The 19,241-nt window shown below is 54.4% G+C and overlaps 1 protein-coding gene across 5 annotated transcripts in view; it reads left to right on the top strand.

Annotated features, from left to right (window-relative positions):
• PAX5 (paired box 5) overlaps positions 1 to 17,634 on the top strand; it is a 188,381-nt gene extending 170,747 nt beyond the window's left edge. For all 5 annotated transcript variants that reach the window (XM_032860605.1, XM_032860603.1, XM_032860604.1 and 2 more), the window contains 2 exons: positions 11,077 to 11,163; positions 17,320 to 17,634. In XM_032860605.1, the coding sequence (XP_032716496.1) occupies positions 11,077 to 11,163; positions 17,320 to 17,396 (164 nt within the window). In that variant the 3' untranslated portion in view covers positions 17,397 to 17,634. The remainder of the gene's footprint in view (positions 1 to 11,076; positions 11,164 to 17,319) is intronic.
• Positions 17,635 to 19,241: the final 1,607 nt, after the last annotated feature.

Genomic DNA, 19,241 nt, shown 5'->3' with positions numbered 1-19,241 from the left:
CCCCCCCCCCCCCCCCCCCGCAGACTGCAGGCTGTCTGATTCATCTCTGCCGCCCCAGGCCCCGCGTGCTGGGGGTAGGAAAGGTGCGTGGAATTGAGCGGACTCCTCCTGGCGCACTGGTGCTCAGCGCCTCTGGGCTTCCGGGTTCCCAGCGCACAGCAAAGCCTGTGCATCGTGGTAGTAATTGTGGAGGTAAATCTTGTCTGGTGTCCTCGCAAACACTTGGTGAGGCTTTCCATAAATATGTCAGCGGCAGCATTAAAATTTGATGGCAGGAGGCTCAGGTCGGGACTAGCGCTGTGACTTCCCAGCAAGGTATGACACCATCACCTCCCTCTCATTAGTCAGCGGCAGGACGCTCGGGCCGCTGCACTGAGCTGGGCCCCGGCAGGGGGAGGCGATTTCTTCTGAGGAGGACCCCTGGCTGTTCTCAGGGACAGGCCAAGGTCTAGGCCACAGAAAAGTAAGTCTGCTTTGGGCTGAGGTTGGGCTGAGAGACGGAGTCCCTGAAGGCTCTGGGAATGTGCTCAGAGGCTAGAGGGCAACCCCCTGACCCCTGAGCTGGAGGAGGCTGGAGCCACTTTTTGAGTCTGGGAGCCGGAAAGAAGGGCTTTACAGTCAGCCTGGTGGAAATGGTGGATCTGCCCCCAAAAAGGTCTCACAGAATACTTTAAAGGGGCGTGGCATTAGATTCGCTATTCAAGTAAACAAAGGGCCATTGGACAGGAGTCCAGGATGAAAAAGTATTTAGCGGCAGAAAGACTGGAACCCAATCTTATCTCCTTCCCACCCCACCGTTGTCCATCTGGGGAAACTGAGTCTGTGTGAACCTGAAAGAGACATGTTCAAGGTCACACTGTCACACGGTGGTGGAGAGAGAAGGAGATCAGGGGCCTAGCTCCTAGTTTAAGGTTTTCTCTACAACCAAGCATTTGGGACACTTGTTGAAATATGAGGAAACTACCTAGAAATACAGTTTTCATTAAAAAACAAGCTCGAGTGCCTCCACTTTTCCAGCAATCGCACAGAGCACGTGCTGTGCGCCAAGGACTGAGTCAAGCACCGAAGAGCTCTAGGTTTGTAGAGCCCTTCGTTTGTAGAGCACGTTCTCATTCACACAGGACTTCGACAGCATTGAGTCCTGAGAGCCTTGTAATTCCACATTGTACCCAAGGAACGCAGGTTCCGAGAGGTAAAGTGATTTCTCCGAGGCCGCTTGGCTACGTGGCTGAGGGGCTTAGACTGGGAATGACAGGCCACGGCCCCCAGGCTCCCCATCGCCTCCCCATCGCCACAGCCACTGCCCATGTAGAGCCTCAGGCCCCCTGCTTCACAATTACTTGCAAAAATCACGTCGTGGTTCCGAGCTGTTTAAGAGTTTCTGGGTTTATTGGGCAGTGTGTTATGTTAACTGTGCATCGCTGGGCTCTGTGACCCATCCCAGCCAGGACCCACCACGTGCTGCTAAACTGGCCTCCTGTTTGGGAGGGGCCGGAGACCTTGTCCCCAGGCTACCTTCCCCAGTGACAGGGGCACATGTTTGGACTCTTCTGAATGCAGCCAGGGCTGGCAGGAGGGGCACAAGGACAGGGTTCAGGAACCCCCTCAGTGACGAAGCTTGAATGTTCACTGAGGCCCCCAGTTCAGCCTCTTCCTACAAGAAGCCCTCCCGGATACCCCAGCTAGACTAAATTCTAAGTTCCTCTCTGCTTCCAAACATGCCTCACCCTTTTCTCATACCCAAATCTCTAGCTCTTGGTCTAAAAACCCCTGAGATGAAGGGAGTTCCTGGAGATCCAGAGCCTGAGACCCTTTCGGGAGGCCTAGCACAGAGCTCTGAATGGAGTTAGGGCCCCTGTGAATGCTGAATTGAGTAGATTTACTGAAATCCTGGTGCATTTATTAGATGTCCATCACTGGTGTGTGAGCTGGATTCTTGGGAATACAGTTCAGTGTTATTCCAACTGAACTGTGTGGGATCAGGAGCCTAGCAGTTTAGGTCCTGAATGGGGGCTTCTGGCAAGGTCACTCAAGGAAAACCTTCAGGTTTCCAGACTGAGCATCTTCTGATGGCCACGTGGGTGGTAAGGAAATAGCAACCCTTCCCACTTCTCCATCCCTGCTGCGGCCCCAAGGAATAGTGTAGTGTAGTGCTCTCTTCTGAGCTAGAACTATCAGTGGGTTTTGCTGGCGCTTTTTAAGAACACAAAAGCAAAACCACAATGATGAAATTTCTCTTAAACTCTATTTCAGTGAGCCGGGCTTGGTGCTGTCATTGTGTGTCAGAGCAGCCTAGCAAGGCCTGGAGGGGGCCTGGCCACTTAGGAGAACAACTATGCCTCCTGCCTTTCCTCCTGCAGGACCCGCACCCTGGTCCTTGCCACAGACTCCGTCCTTCCCCTCTCAGTGTGTTTTGCTGCCCCTCTCGGTCTCTGTCTCATGCTTCTACCAAAGATCAAGAACCAGAGTTTTAGAAATGCTTTTCCAGCATGATCTCATGAGCAGTTTTGGTCTGACACTGGAAGGGGCTGGCCAAGCAGTGCTAGCTGTTGGTCACACATGGATCCTTCTTGGTTCCCGCTCTCAAGGAGACTCAGCAAGAGGAATGGAGATGGGGTCACAACTACCTGCCCCCCAAAGTCTGAACAGGAGGCACTCTGGGCCAGGGGCTGAGGGCTCAGGGGAAAGTGGGGAAATGGGACGTGCGATCCAGAAAACAGTATTTGAGCTGGGTCTTGAGAAGTTGGGAGATTGGACATAGGAGGAAGAGGAAGGTAGCATTTCAGATGAAGGACACAGCATACGTGGCTGGAGAGGGGCCCCATGGAGTATGTGGGTGGGCAAGGGCCGTTGGCCTTTGGGGCAGGGGGATGTGGGAGGTGCGGCTCAGAACTCGCTGGGACCAGACCCTGCAGGTGCTTGGATGGCACAGCGGGGCTTTTGGTCCCTGCCTCGCAGGCTTGTTCCTCACAACTGTGCTGCGTGTGGGCACTCCTGGGGGGAGGCACACCAGAAACCTGAGACTTCCTCGCCCCGCACACATACATACCAATCAGGCTTGTCTTGTGCCCCAGTGAGGCTGCAAGAGCCATTTGTACATTGCCTGTTGTCTTGTTCGCTGTGGGTGTAGATGAGGACAACGGAACGGGACTTTGGAATAATACCACAGCAGGAGGACAGATTAAAATGGAACCAGAACTGCTCACAAACGTGCTGCAGCATAGCCGGGGTCTCCAGTGGAAATCTCTACAGGGGCCAGACTGGTACAGAAAGATGAGAAGCCAGCCTCGGGGGACAATAGTCACAACTCGCTTGTGTCTGATGACACCCTTTCCCCTTGGAAACACTGGGGCATATATTTTGGCCGGCTCTAGGTGGCTTGAAGGCCCCAGTTCTTGCCTCTGATGGACAGCCAGCTAGTGGGGTCCAATGGGCCCCAGAGCCCACAGTGGATGTGTCATAAATGTGACGGTGGGGTTGTTTCCCTTGAGTTCCCTGTAGGGTTCTTGTGTTCTGGTCCCATGGTTGGAGACAGCAGGAATTGGGCTGAAGACCCAATGGGCTCCTGTCTCCAGGGGACCAAGTTGAGGTCCACAGTGGTCACACAGCCGCCTCACAGCCAGTCAACGGCAGAGCCCAGGCTCACGGGGGCCCAGCCAGCACCGCCGTACAGCTGTGAAGCCCATGGCTCTCCCGAGAAGCAGAAAGGAGACACATTCTGCATTCACTCCCTCACTCTTGCCCTCTCTCTCGGTTTTTCTCTTCTCTGTTTTTCTGAAGGTCTTCGTGGCTGGCTTGAGCTGGTAGGAGAAGAGGTTTTTCCCAGGAAGGGATCGATGCCGTGTGCCAGGCTGTCCGGGTTGACAGGGCTGACCTTTACAGAGTTTGCTCAGGTTTTCCTCTCCCTGTTAGGAGCCCACGAAGGTCTTGTTCTGGAGAGAGGGAGATTGAGAAGTGTTGGCCTTCCAGGGGGCCCATTTGGGAGTTGGGTGCATTGAGGGTAGGAAAGGGGAGAGCATTAGTGCTGGAAAACGCTTGAGGCTGTTTGTTCGAATCTCTGCTGTACACACTTTACACATGAGAAAACAGAGTCTTAGGGGAAGGGGCTTGATCGAAGTCACTCAAAGAGGCTTTGACAGAAGCCCAGAATCTGGTGTGGGCATGCACCACCCCCACGTACACCCACGTGTACACATGTGTATATATGTATATGTCTGTGTACACGTATGCATCTATATACATGTATGTTACACCTGTAACACCTAAAACAGTAACATAATGCATATACAGTTGTACCTAATACCTCTACATTTGAAAGTTGGGTCCTGTGTGGTGTGCTGTAGTTGTTGTCTCTCTAGCTACAGACAGCCACGCGCGCAGACTACCTGCCGACCCCAAGCCGTGGCACGTCACGAGGTTCTCCAGGGCCATGGGGAGGAGTTGGAGAAAATCTCACAGTCCTTTTCCCATCTTTCCTTCCTCCTCCTCCTCCTCTGCAAAGCTTCTCTCTCTAAGCCCAGCTTCAATCCTTTAGAAATAGAACTTGGCTGCGAAGTCACTTTGAAAGACTTTCCGTGTGTTAATTACAGCCGACCAAGGTCTCGAGCAGAGGTGGGAGCCCACCATCTGCAGATGGGGTCGGCCCCTGGCGAGCGCTGCAAATCCCCATCATCTGGCAGGTGTCGTTTTGGGTTAATTAAGAGCTACACTGAGCTGGTTTACCTGTCACTTCTGAGAATTTTAGGAAACTTCGACTTTCTTGCCATCTCTGAGCTTTTAGCAAAGGAGAAACACAACAGCTCTGATTTCTGACAATTTCCCTGGCCCTGGAATCTCCAGGAAAGCTGCCTTAAAATTAAAAAAAAAAAAAAAAAACTTTTCATTTTAATCAGTCCTTTCTAGTGACCTCATTGATCTTTACCACTCGTTTTTGTATATTTGGAAGACATCACTGTTCTGGGGAAACCCACCATTTATCCTAAATTTCTTAAGCCTCTGATTTCTTCCTGAGTCTTCGAGGAAAGAACACACATTCCTCAGCTTTATTCTGTTTAGTGGCTTTGGAAGAACCTTCAGGTTGTGCGTCAGGGGCCTCTCTCAGCAGTCAGGGTGGTGGTCAGAGGGTCTGGGCTGGGAGCAGGAAAGACAACGTTTTCTCTACCATCAGTGGTGAGAAGGCACCAAGTCCTCCCCACACGAGGGCTTGCAAAGATCTGTAACTGGTAAATCCTGTGATCTTCACAAGCTTCAAAAGTAGAGTTTTCCTTCCCCTCCATTTTACAGACAAGAAAACTGAGACTTAAGAGATAAATTCATGCACCCAAGGCCACCCAGCCTATGAGTGACAGAGTCTGGCCGGGACCATGGGTCTGACTCCAAAGGCCATTTTTTTGTCGTCTTCTCCCCAGTAGACAGCTCTGGGTAGGAGTGAACGGTGGAGCTCACCCGTGGCTGTGGCCCTGGAACGAGCCTGCAAGGGGGCCAGCCCTCTGTTCTTGGGCCGTGCTGCCGGCCGCCGAGGAGCGGGGAGTCTGTCTCCTGTGCCCCTGGCTCCCATCATGCCCCATCTGCCTGGTCCCAACTCCTGGCTTTAGCTCATACACTTGCTCCCCAGCCCCAGCTCTCCTCTAGCCAATGCAGAGTGCCCACCATGGCCAGTTGGGACTTTCTGGACCTTGAGCTCGAGTAAGCTGGATCAAACCCTTGTTCCCTGCCTCATGGAAAAGTCATTTGTCCTCCCCAAGATTGCTGCCACGTGGCCAGGGGAGGCTCCCTGACATAACCCAGTGCTCAGGCTCTGTGGGCTCTGTTGCTCTTAGACCACATGTTTTCATCTCAGCCCCGCTGGCTGCCCAGACCCTGCACTCAGCCAATGCATGTGATTCCCCCGTAGGAAGAAAACACCAACCGAGTTGGTTTTACCAAATGTATCTGAGATGGTGGTTGATTACAGCCCCTGGGAGGAACAACTTAAAATGGGAATCCTGACACCCACGTAAATGTCCCTCACCCCCCACGCTCCCCACACGGGGGCTGCTCACAGCTCCCATTGCTGCCCTTTTCTCCTCCCCAGAACAGAACTGCCCAGGATCCAGGGCCTTTCCTACGCACAGCGCTTTGGCCTCTAAAACTCCACCCCTAAACTCAGTGCGGGCTTTCTTCTGCATATCCAAGAACTCATGAGAGCTGGACAATTCCTTTTGGGGCCTTGGCAGTTTTTAGAAGAGGTGCTTCCGCCTCCCCCTCTCTCCTGCTTCCTCAGCATCCTGGGTAGGGGGAGAGGGGAGTTCTCTTCCACCCGCCCCCCCACCAATCCTATGTGTGGGTCCGTATTCAAGGTGAAGAGACTCTGCCCAAGAGAGATTCACTCACTCACCCAAGGCCGCACAGCCAGTAGGCGGAGGGCTGAGTGCAGAGCCCTTGCCGTGCCCAGCCCTTCCACAGGAACGCCCACACCCATCTGCGGGCGCGCCTTCCCGGACCTCTCCCTGCTTTCTGCTCCCACAGCATCATATGGGGGGGCACCGGCAGTGCTGGCTCCAGGTCTGCTCTCACTGCAGTCCTGGTTTCCCCTCGGGACTGCTCCCTCCCAGGAGGCTGGGGATGGAGACGATGATGACATGTTCTGTTGGTGACAGTCCCTAGGGGCCCATATGTGGCCAACTCCAGACAGCCCGGGAGCTGTCTCTGAGGAGGGCCCATGTGCCGTGCCTTCCAGATGACAGCCTCACTGTCCACTGAGTGACAGCTGCCCAGACTGGGCTAGCATCCCAGTCTGCCTCACAGAAACTTCTCTATTAATGCACAAAGAAAAGGTTGTCCAGCTTAAGGGGCTGGTATTTTTGAGAGATGCCAAAAGAATGGATCGGTTAGTGGACAGAAACAAGGGGCCCATGCTGTCCTCGGTGCTGGATGGTCATAAGAGAAGGTATTTACCTATTTTTTAAACCAGGAGTTCATCTTGGTCTGTGAGTGCCGCTGACACGATGTTCCATTAGTTCCAGGCGTGTGCCACAGCGATCCCACAGGTTTATGCGTTCAGCTGTGCTCACCTCGAGTGTGACTCCCATCTGGGAAGGGGTTTGCTGTGTGGTCGCTGTGTCAGGCCAGCTAGCAGTACTGCAGGGGGTCCTAACAATGAGCCCGTAGAGGGGCTTCCATTTCCCGCCCTGAAGAGCATCGAACGTTGCCTCCCAGGCCCCTGTCCCCTCCTGCTTGGACTGTAGTAGCAGTCACCTGGCTGGTTTCCCTGACCACAGGCTCACCTTCTCCAGCCCATGCTCCAGATCCTGGCACTCCCTAGGCTCCCCTGGGTCCCAGCTTTACTGGGAGAAAAGCGTGATATTCTTGCCCCCCCAGTTCTGCTCTGGGGCATGCCTCTGCCAGGCCTCACAATGACCTGGACATGCAGGGGGTCTCACTCTTGACCAGTCCCACCCAGCACTTTGCTTGTGCCTGGGAAAGACTGGCTCCCTCTGCCTATCAAAATCCTGTCTCTCCTGGCTCACATGCTCCCAGGAGTCCCAGAAAGTCCCCCAGTGCTTTCCCCAGACCTTCTCTCAGTTGGACAGGATTCATTTTTCTAAGAAGGTGAGTGTTCCTTGGGTGTCATGAGTGTGGAAATCTGAAGCAGGGGAGATGACCGGGGAGAAGTGAAATCTAAGCTCAGTGGACAAGAAGGGACTGTTAAAAAAAAAAAGGCCTGAGATGGGAAGGCAGAGTCACATAGGCAGAGAGTCCTGAGCTGGCGGGGCAGGGGGCAGACTCGGAGTCCCTCCACCCTTCTGAGCCTCCATTTCTGCACATAGAAAATGCAGACAGTTGCATCTATCTTGTGAGCTTCATGGGACGGTCAGAAGGGTTAGATTAGATTCTGAATGCCAGAGAAGCCTTGGCGAGCGGTATCAGGTCATGGTCATGGCCGACATTTGCTGAGAGTTCACCGTGTGCTGGGCACTCTGTGTATTGTCACCCGTTCAGCCTTTACAGTGACCACACACAGTGGGATCTGTTAATTACTCCTGCTTTACTGAGGAAGATACTGAGGCACGGAGAGGCTGAATGATCCCCCCAAGGTCACAGAGTTAGGAAAAGCACACTCAGGATTTAAATCCAGACAGTCTGGCTCCAGGGACCTTGCTCCCAGCCTTTGTGCCACACTGCCTAGGGACCGCTGGGTTCAATGGTAGCCTGTGGGCTTGAACCTAGAGAGTCTGCAGCTTTCCGGCCACCTTTGGGGTCAGGAGTAGGCCAGGTCTCTAGACAAGCAGCCGTCTTGGTATCTGAGGACCTGGCCTCCCCACATCTCATGTGTCCAGCAGGTGGCCGGACCACTCCCACAGGTCAGCCTCGGGCCCCGAGCTGGGGAAGCTGCCCTTACCCTGAGTGCTCACTCTCCCAGGGTGGGCTGAGGATGCCCACAAAGTCCCCACTCAGCTCACCGGGCGGGGGTCCCCGGGGGCTCTCATCTTCCACTGAGGAGCAGGACGGTGTTGTGAGTGGAAGCCACTAGTGGGTCAGATAAACCGGTTTGAATCCTGGCATGCAGCAGGCGTTCCACACAGCCCCAGCTCACAGTACTAATAGCAGAAGCAGCGAGAGCCCTCGTCATTTGTGTCCCTGGAGGACTGAGGCACACCTCTTCATTCATTCAACAAACCATTCTCGGTGACTGCTAGACGCCAGGCCCTGTGCTAGACAGTGGGATGGGGACGTGAATTTGACAGACGGAACTCCCTGCCCCCATGGAGCGTCCGTCATATTGGAGGCAGAATTCACAGGATAAGCACAAAAGAGATGTTGAGTCATGATCAGTTCTGTGGAAGAAAAGCAGGAAAGAAGGATGGGGTGGAATAGTTCCATTTTAAATTCAGTGGTCTGGAGATGAAACTGGAGCAAAGCCTAGAAGGAAGTGAGGGAGGGCGCCATGCAGACATATGTGCAGGAGTGTCGTGTATCCGGTAGAGGCAGGTGACTACAGGCTCTCCCCAGATCCCGACCGTCTGCTGTGGATGGGGTGTCATTACATGGGGGGCGTGGCAGGTGGGGACTGGCGCACAGGATCCGAGGAGAATCAGACCCAGACCTGTGGGGCAGACACTCCCACGTCAACAGGAGACTCCCATGTAGGTGCTGTGGGATGCTGCGGGAAACGGGGTGCGTCTAAAGAGGGGGCTTCCCAGAGAAAAAAGTAGCCAGTTTGGGGGCCAGGTGGTGGAGGGTGCAGGGTGGGTAACACAGACACAGTTAATTTCAGCTGAATGGATCCAAGATGTGCATTTCTGAGGGGCTGGAGATCAAGGGGGCTTCCCGGAAGAGGCGGCCTTGGAGCTGAGCCCGGCAGACAGGCATGATGTTGCTAGAAGGAGAAGCAGAGACAGCCTTTGCCAGCATAGCCTGGTGCTCTGGGCCCAGGCACAATGCTGTCAGGAAGTGCCTCTGATGGGGCAGCCCGGAGCCCTGAGAGGAGGGTGGCTGTCCCCCTTCTCCAGGCTGCTCGGTCTCTCTGATCCCCCACCCTGGCCCCTAGGAGGAGGAGGAGGAGGAGGAGGCACTGATGGATATGCGGAGCCTGGGCTGCTGCGGCCCAGCTCTGTCACCATGCTCTCCCTCCCTCCGCCGGAACCTGACACCCTGACCACTGAGGCATAAAAAACAGAGAATTGGAAGGCTCAGCCTGTCAGGCTGGGAGTGGCCCCCAGAGAGGCCTGAGGAGGAGCACGTGTATGTGTGTGTGTGTGCGTGTGTGTGCATGTGCTCCGCCTGTGGTTGCCTATAGAAATGGGGAGGGGGCCAGGTGGGCCCAGGGGGTGGGAGCAGCTGGCCCCTCGGGTTTCCCTTATTGTTTCTGCCCTACCTGGTGGAGCCCCAGGGACCCTACATCTGGGCCTGGATGCTGAGGAAAGAGCAGCGCTCCAGGTCCTGCCTTCTGGTTGGTCCTTCTGGAGGCTCCTGCCCTTTGGCATCCTTGAGAGGAATCCACGGAAGCATGTCTGGGCTGAGGGTGGTCTCCTGAGGCTGTGTAACTCCTGTCCCCACTGCCAGGGAGGGGCCACATGCTCTGTAACCGGTGGCTTACAAAACCTCTCGCCAGCCAGCTACCAACACAACCAGGCCAGGCATTGTGGTGTCCGCTCTAAGTGAGGTCCAAACCAGGTGCTCTGGGAATCCCAGGCACAGGGAGGAGACAGGCAGAGCCAAAGCAGCAAGGTTTGCGGGCAGGAATTTTGGACTCCTTTCCTAGGGCTGGCTGGTGATAAACAGGCTCTCTGGGGGCTGAAGAAAGAGCACAGGGAAGTGCCAGACACAAGAAGCAGGGCCCGTGAGCTGCAGCGGGGCCAGAGGGAGCTGTCCTCAAGCCCTGCTGCGCTGCCTTTTCCCAACACCATCCCTACCCTGACACAGTTCATAGTTTCTGCCTGTGCATCCCAGCAGCAAACCTCAGCCCCTTTCCCAATGCCTGGAAGGCCCGACACACTCCCTCTGCTGTGCTCCCCAGCCTTCTCAGCAAAGTGCCGTCTGCCTTCTCCTGGCATGGACCTGAGCATCTGTCTCATCTTCCCCGGTAGACCAGGGCCCTGAGAGCAGCCCCCTCTGGATTCACAACACAGAGGGCCAGACTAGAACTGAGGTCACCTTTGCTTCTCAGTCCAGAGCCACTCAGGAAACACCCGGGCAGTGAAACTGAAACCACACTGGGGCACTGGAGTGCCTCAGTCAGGGCTGAGAGCCAGGTGGTCTGCAGCTTCGAACTTGGGTCAAGACCATTTTGTGAGCAATCCTGGGCATCGGTTTTCTCACCTGTAAAATGGTCTAATATCCCCAGGGAACACCTGGCACACAGTAGTGTCATGGTATGCATGATAGAGGCTGATACTCACTCCCTCTGCTAAGGAAAATGTTACAGGGGGAAACAAGGCCTGTGTTAGCCGTCCGCTTGATAGGAACATGGGCCAGAACGGCCTTTATTGGTTACGAAGAATACCTGCCGTTTCTGTAAGAGGCAAATGCCATTGGCATTTTCCAAACCTGACCTGACATTTGGTTCCTGTTTCTCTCTCCGCCCACCACATGCAGGGAGTGAGTTTTCCGGGAGCCCCTACAGCCACCCTCAGTATCCCTCGTACAACGACTCCTGGAGGTTCCCCAACCCGGGGCTGCTCGGTGAGTATTGGTAGAAGCCTGTGGGGCCCCAGGGCCATCAGCTGCCACATTAGGACTCTCTTTGGGCCAGGGTCCCTTGACAGCCTGCGGTCTGGTCCCTTAGTCGGGGTGGGTAGCTTGCGTCAGATATGTGCTAGCCAGGAGTTGTGATGGGAGCTTCAGACAGTAAACACCACTCCAGCTCTAATCGAGCCCCCCTCCCTCCCCAAGATGTTTTGGCAGATAAGGGAAAGTGGCAGAGAAGGAAAACAGAGAAAAAGAGGCGTTGAAGGAAGGAGGGGGAGTGTAGAAAAAGTACCTGCCCGGGAGTAACATATTTCTTAAGAATCATTGAATCTTCTGGTGAGAAATCTCTAAGAGGCAGCAAGGAGGCCAACTTGGATTGATTAGTAGTGGCTACCTGTCTTGATAAGGACTCTGAGGCTTAGTGATTGATTAGTGATGTCTGCATGGACTTCAACAGAGCCAACTCCATTGGGAAATTGAATGCCCTGTGCCCAAAGGCCTTCCTCGTCCTGCCATTCTGAGCTCAGCTGGTGCCCCACCTCTACCCAGGCCTCAGGCTGGCAGATTATCCATTGCTGGGGCCAGTCTGATCTGTGTATATCATCAGAGATATGTGTGCCCCTGCAAAGACCAAGCAGGGCTAACTCAGCCCTCAAAAGGCCAAAAAGAGCTGACATGAAACCAGCTGGTGAGTGATAATGGGAGCTGGAGGTTCTGGAGCATTAAGCAGGGGGCCAGGGCTCACAGATGTCACTCACCACCTGGGGATAGAGCTAGCCAATAAGCTTCAAGCAGCAGCATGGATCCTGCCCCAGCAGTTAGCCGAGGAATTCCTACACAGTCAGGACGCGCCTTAGAGATCACCCAGGCTTGTCTGTCCAGCTTTGAAAGGCCAGGTTAAGTAGAACCTATTAATTCCTGGATCCTGGATTATTTCAAGACTGGGAAACAGACTTTGAAAAAGCAAGAACCTGGTCCCTTTGGACTCAAGTTGCCAGGTCATGGGTCTGTGATTAGAGGACTAGGGCATACACGTGACAGACACCATCCCTTCCTGGCTGCCCCCCATCAGTGTACTTGGGCCTCCAGCTGCCCAGAGCCTTCTGGTGGGTCATGCAAACCTTGCGGGTATAATAAAGAACAATTACTACCAGTTACTACTCCTGGTCCCGAAGCCTAGAGATTTCATTTTATAGATGATTGGGGTCTTACTACTTTGGCCTCCTGTATGGGCTGATCTATAGACTTTTTTGGTTTTGGTAAAAATCAATTCTAAGTATTGAACCATGTCTCCATTTACCTAATGCTTTTCCTGAAACAACTGCTTGGAGAGGCCCTGGTTTCTGAGTTGACCTAGCTGTCAGTCTTAGGAGGCAAAGGCTAACCACAGTCTCCTCGAACCAGAGTCTTTCAGAGGGGTAGGGGCAGAGGGCTGGGTCTGGAGCCCAAGCGGACGGCAAGGGGAGGCTGGTGCTGGGTGGCATCTGAGGCCTTTGCTGCTCGTGCTGGAGGGTAGTTCACATGCCTGGGTGTTAGGCATGGGCTGCGCGTGCCTGGTAGGGAAAGATGAGGACTCTGTCTCAGGGAGCCTCTAGGCTGGGGCTGAGGGAGCCTCAGGCAAGTATGTCTGTGTAGGGAGGTGGTCAGTGCCTTAAGAGGGCCAGAGCCACTATGGAGAGGAGGAAGAACTAAAACTCCGTCCGTCTAAATGAGTACCAGCTCACTGTGTGGCCACTGGGGAAGACTGTTCAGGTGGGTTACCTTATTTTATCATTTCAACAGCCCAAGGGAGTGCGTACTATTATCTCTATTATACAGATCAAGACAGTGGGCTCATAAAGGATATATAATTTAGCCATGGTCACACAGCCTGCAGGTGGCAGAATGAGGACTCAAACTCTGGTTGCCCTGACCCCGGAGCTTATATTCATAACCAGGGTATGATGTGGTGCTCTTATTCTCCCTAACCAATGAAGTCCGAACAGCACAGCATCCAGGAAAAGAGGCCTTGTCCCTCCATAGGAAGCCTAGAGGGGCCTGAGTACTCAGGCTGTGTATGTGATGAGAACAGCTCTGACCAATTTTTGAAAGCCAGGTTACTGTATTTATCTGTCAGGCTTTCAGTTGCAAATCACAGAATCCACTCGGGCTGTTCGAAGCAGAAAACCAATTTATTAAGGGGTACTGGGGCTTCTAGAATCTCCAGGAGGACCAGACACAGGTGTGGGGGGACATGGTGGGGAACATCACCCAGCCACACTACCAGGGCTGGGGAGCCCTCCTGCTGTGGCCAGTTGGCTCTCCGCCCTCTGCTGCTGCTCTGGCCGGGGTGTGGGAGAGCTCGGCCCTGCCTCCACTCCCACTTGGAGCTGGGTGCCTCCGCCATCTGCTCCTAGCAGATGAAGTCTCTTGGCCCATTCACTTCCTCCCAGTGCGCCCTCACATGCAAGAGGCTCAAATAGGCAGAGCCCAGGAGACACAGTTGTGCCTGAGCAGCAAGCAGAATGGGAAAATGAGTTCATTCAGAGGCGGGCCTCGTACCACAGGACACCCTGCAAACACAGGGAAAGTCAACACAACACTGGGCAGACGGACATGAGAAACGGCCCCTGTACTTCCCAAGTCTATAACGTGGGAAATCGTAGTCAGGCCATCCTCCAGTCTGGGCCTCAGTTGTCTCAGCTGTAAAATGAGGATAATTGCCACTGGCGGCTTCGTTCAGGCAGGAGCTGCATCTGGCGCTCTCCTGAGGCCCACAGCCCTGAATAAGCAGTGATCCCACCTTCCTGAAGCACGGGGCTCACTGTACCATAGTCTTGCAAATTAGCTGCATGCCCATCATGTCTGCCAGATTGTCCTCTACCCAGCTTGTCTTCAGGCCTTTAACTGAAAGCATCCCCCTGGATCAGAGAGGTAGACCGACTATTTCTGGGAAAGGTACTAGGGTGGGGTGTGGGAAGCTGCTCTGAGGCTCCTTGGTGGCCCTGCTTGATCAGTGGGAGCTGCAGAAACAGGTGAGACCCCCCCCAACACGCGCACACACCTGTGTGCTCACAGCCTCACATGCACCACCTGCACCCCAGCCAGCCTGGTTTGTAGTCCCCTTCCCAGAAACCCCCCCAAAGCCAGGATGGGCAATTCTGCCCTAGTGAGGCTGGGCACTGAATTCTCAGGAGAACTCCCCTCCCCTCGAGCCCCCTCTGCAGGAGCCGCCAGCATGGTGCCCACACAAGGCCCAGCCAGGGCACAATGACCAGGCTGGGGGGCGGGGCACAGAGGCAGGTGAGGTGGGGAAGAAAGCAGGGGTTAGTTAGGATTAGAATGGGTGTGGTGGGGCCTGCTCTAAGGGGATGAGGGAGTGAGCAGGAACCTGGAATGACTGTGTCAAACTGATAAAACTGTGAATTAGGAAAAATGGCGGAAGAAAAGGACAAGTTTATTCTAAATGGAGGTCTAATGGGCACCAGAAAGACACAGTGCTTCATAAGGTGGTGGTTTCATTTCTCATGGTAAATGCAGGCATTTTTGATTTTTTGGGACAAGCTGGCCAAGAGATTAGGCTTTGGGAGAGGAATGAGTCAGACCCAGGGGTGAGTGGTGGCCTGTGGGAAAAGGGAGGGCTGAGCCAGGTTCCTCCCAGGAGACTTACATTTGCTGCCCCTGGAGAGCCCTTGGTGAGGGCAGTCCCTGCTGTTTTTCCACTCCTCTGCCCTGCCCAGGCCTGTAGGACCGCCCCCCACCCCCGGGGCACAGGCACACACATTCCTCTCTAAGGCAGGATGCAGGGCTGGCACCACAGATTCTCCATGGGGGATGTCCTAATGCTGTCCCAACCCTGAAGAGAGGACAGAGAAGGCTGGCTGACAGGTGTCTCTGAGCCAGGGCTCCAACTAGGAAGGTAACAGAGGAGGCAGCAGGAAAGCCATCTCTGGGAACACTTAGGCATGGGATGGGTGTCTCTGCCTTCTAGATCAGCACGGAGAGGTATTTCCCTCTCCTCCTCCACTGTCACTGCTGCCTGAGCCATACTCCCTCCCCAGGGGGGCAAAGGGAGAAAGCAGTCATTGGGACTGGGTTTGGAGGGCCAGTGGTAGGCGCTACAGTGCCTCCCCACTCCTGCCCTCTAGATCATGTACGAGCTGTGTAATCTTAGGGAACCTACTCAGTATCTGTGCCTCGGCGTCTTCATCTGCTACACGGGGACAACACTAATCTCTACCTGATGGAATTGTTTTGGGAATGGAAAGAGTGAATAGCTCTAAGTGGCTTAGAAGAATGTCCATTTCCAAAACACTTTCATATCCTTGTCTTGTGGTGCCCTCATATGACCCCATTATGACCTCCTTTTACAGAGGAGAAAACAAGACCCACTTGTTCAGGGTCATTCAGCCAAGAGTCCATGATTTGGTGCTCAGTGATGGTATCTGGGAGACTCACCAAAATTGGTTTGGATTTGGCTGGGATTTCAGAATAAACACAAGTCCACTCCCCCAGGGAATTAAGCAGATCACTATTCCCATGCATGGTCTGGGGGCCACCAGGGCCCTCACCACTGTCCACCTGGATAAACCCTGCCCCCCAGCACTGGGTAGACAGCCCATGGACTGAACCACGGTGGGAAGAGTCCTGGATGTGGGCTAGGCTGTGGCACTGAAAGGCCCTGTGGCTTTGGGCATATGGTTTTGTATGTTGAGCCTCGTGTCCTCACCTGTAAAATGAGGCAATGGCCTGACATCTCTAAGCTTTGTAGTTCTGAGAATCTGCTGGTCTCCCTGAGCCCCCCAGACTCTTTCATCCCTGGGGAGGAGTTTGGGCACAGCGTAGGCCTCCTGGAAGCCTTGTCTAAGCAGGTAGCCCCAGAATGAAGCCTGGAGACAGTGGGAGGAACCCAGCCTGGCCCTCACCCTGGCTCTGTCTGGAGGTCACAGGTAGGAGGGCCTCCACAGGGAGAGGGGCCACCATGGACTCCCATACCTCAGGCTCCCCATGTCTGTCTCTTCCTGTCCTCCAAACCCAGCCCAACCCACATCCTCCAGGAAACCTGACTCTGCCAGAATCATCTTGTATTCCCCAGAGCTCTAATCCCCCTGCTGACTCTGAACATTGGTCTGTGATGTTTGTGATTATTGCCCCTTATTGTCCCCAACAGAGCCAGAAAAGAAATGAGTAAATGGGCAGGGGTCTCTGCTATTGTCTGTTTACTGGGTGCTGCCGTGCATTTACTCATCTAACCTAGCTGTGAGCACAGGCCACATGCCTGGCTACCAACCCGGGACTGAAGACAGACACGGGGAAGAGCAGAGCCCAGCGCCTGACCATGTGGGGCTCTCCATCCAGGGGTAGGGGAAGCAGCAGTAAAAGAGATGGTTGGGGCCCAGGTCCAGGCTGCAGAGGAGGCTGAGCTCAGGAGGGCTTCAGAAAGGAGCACAGGAGGAGGCGAAGAGGCAGAGAGGCAAGGAGAGGAGGCTAATGGGCTAACCTGCCTGTCCTGGGGGCGGAGATGAGACAACGCATGTGGAAAAAGCGGTGCGAGGCTGAAGAAATGCTTCTCCACAGGTAGTTGCTGTTAGCATGAGGGTGTCCTTGAGACCTGTGCGCAGTCTGAGCTCCCTGGGGTGTGGCCTGTGCATGGTGTGGGCTGGGAAGCAGTGGTTGTTGGGGAGAAAGCCAGAGAGGTGGGCGGAGTCAGGTCACAAGGGATCCACAGGGCAAACTCAGAAGTGATGGCTTTTTACCCTCTAGGCCAGAAGTGGGCAAACTCGTCCTGTCAAGGGCTGGACAGTAAACATTTGGGGCTTGGCAGAACATGTGACTTCAGCTGTGGCAGCAGGACCGCATCCATGGACAGCACAGAATCAAATGGGCAAGGCTGAGTTCCAGTAAACCGTTATTTACTGAAACTGGCAGCAGGGAGGATTGGACCTGAGGGCCCCAGTCTGCCTCCCCAAGCTCTAGATGGGGAGGAGGCCTTGAAATCTCCTAAGAGGAAGCAACCCCAATTAAGCCTGCAATCTGGGGAACAGACTGGGACAGAGATCTTGGTGGCCTGGGAGGAACGGGAGGGGCCCCTGGTAGAAAGGGGACCCCAGGTATGGGGTTGCAGGCACAAGGTCACCCTTGAACCTCCGTGCCCTCTTCTGTCTCCCCCAGGCTCCCCGTACTATTACAGCGCCGCGGCCCGAGGAGCTGCCCCACCTGCGGCCGCCACTGCCTACGACCGTCACTGACCCTCGGAGCCAGGCGGGCGCTAAGCACTTATAACACATATCACTGAGGGCGATAGCCTCTCAGCCCCTCCGAAGACAGCCAGAGGGGCCCAGTGAGACCATCCCCCAGCAATCCCCTCTCACCTGAAACTCCCTCCCAACCTTTTCCTGCCAGGGAGCTGGGGTTCTATGGTAAGGCCATTGGACTTCTAGACACACGTCCATTTCTAAGAGTCAATCAGTGAGCTTCTCCCAACAGCAACCACAAGGAGAGCTTGCTTTTGTCACTTCAACAGCACCCGTGTAAATACCTTCTTGCTTTTTTGTGGGCCTGAGGGTCCAACTGAGCAGACTGCCCACCCATTATGCATCCAGTACTCCTGATGTGTCACAGGACATCTTAGACCTGTGTGCAGAGCATCCCCTCTGTCCTGGCTGCCCCCTACAGGTGGGCTCGGAGTTGTCCTTGAGACTAAGGATGCCCACCTCCGGGCACAGCCTCCTGCTCATTGCTACTTCTTTAACGTCTGGACTAAGAGGCTCATCGGGCTGGTTATGCTTCAGGCTTCCCCCTTGAGATCCCTCCTCGGGAGAAATATACTGGAGAGATGCCCTGCCTTCCTGACTCCATTTTTTTGGCCCCAGTGCAGTGTGAGCAGCTCTTTTCCATATCAAAGGACTCAAAGAGAACAATGAACTGTCTGGGAGATTCGTCAGCTACAAAGTCTAAAGATACTGTCCAAGGTGCTGACTGCATTGTGGACTTGGAATCCTGGGGCTGGACAGGACCCAGAAGACCATAGTCCAAGGCTGGGACTCCCAAGCCCCTGGAACCACTGAACTGAACTGGGATGTATTTTCTGAGGCATGCCCAGGCTCAAATCACATGGGACACCCACCATGGACATTTCTCCCACCCTCCAGGATGCCAGAAAGTGGATTCTGGGCAAGCCTGTCCCTGGCACGTAGACAATAATTAACAAAAAAGACATTATTGCACTGAGGACCACTCACACCTATAGCAGTCAGTCAGAGCTTCCCAATTAGCCCCTCCCTGTCCCTGTGGAGCCTAGTATGCAGCTAGAAATAGAGGTGCTGGGGTAGGAGCAGATGCTTAACTTTGCACAGTGGGTATATACCTATTGATGCAAGGGGTGGTGATGGTCAGGGCCATGGCCAAGGACCCTGGGAGCTTGGAGACCTCAGTGGATGCTGGTCAGAAAAAACACTTGGGAAGATGTGGGGGACAGAGGAAGGCCTTTCAGGAGGGGAGCAAGATCAGCAGTAAGGAACTGCTGTGTGAACTGGGAGTGGTTTTGAAATAGGCGTGCCAGGGGCCACCATCCCTTTGCCTGGAGCCTCAATTCCTTCAGTAGTCTTTCTTGCCAAGTCAGAACAACAAGATGAAGGCCCTGTCCCAATCTAGGCTTAATTACATAGATGAAAATGGACTTTGCCGTCTTGTGTGACAGGGTCTCTGATGTTTGCATGTCACCAAGTTGGCAAAGAGCTGGGGCAGTGCACAGCCTGGGGTTACTGGGCCTGGGAGGTCTTGTCCTGGCCACACCACTTCTTTGCTGTGTGACCTCAGACAAGAACTTCCCCTTTGAGCCTCGGCTGCCTTGGTATAGCTGGGTCACCTACAAGGCCATCCTCCAGTTATCTCCTTGCCTTCCTCTTTCCCAGGGTGCTGGGGCTATAACTGGGCCATCCAGGGGTAGGTCTTCTACTTCTGAGCAAGCATAGGGGGTGGGCATCTATGTCCTACTAATATTTGGACCAAATGGGAAATAAGAACATGCAGAGGGATGGGAATCTGCCTTGAAAAGATCTAGTCCAGCTCCCCCCAGGGGAAATTGAGGCCCA

Source organism: Lontra canadensis, unplaced genomic scaffold, assembly GCF_010015895.1.
Source record: "Lontra canadensis isolate GAN:19392208 unplaced genomic scaffold, GSC_riverotter_1.0 scaffold19, whole genome shotgun sequence".
Lineage (NCBI taxonomy): Eukaryota > Metazoa > Chordata > Mammalia > Carnivora > Mustelidae > Lontra > Lontra canadensis.
The sequence above is the reverse complement of the archived record's forward strand: the minus strand, read 5'-3'. Positions and strand labels throughout refer to the sequence as shown.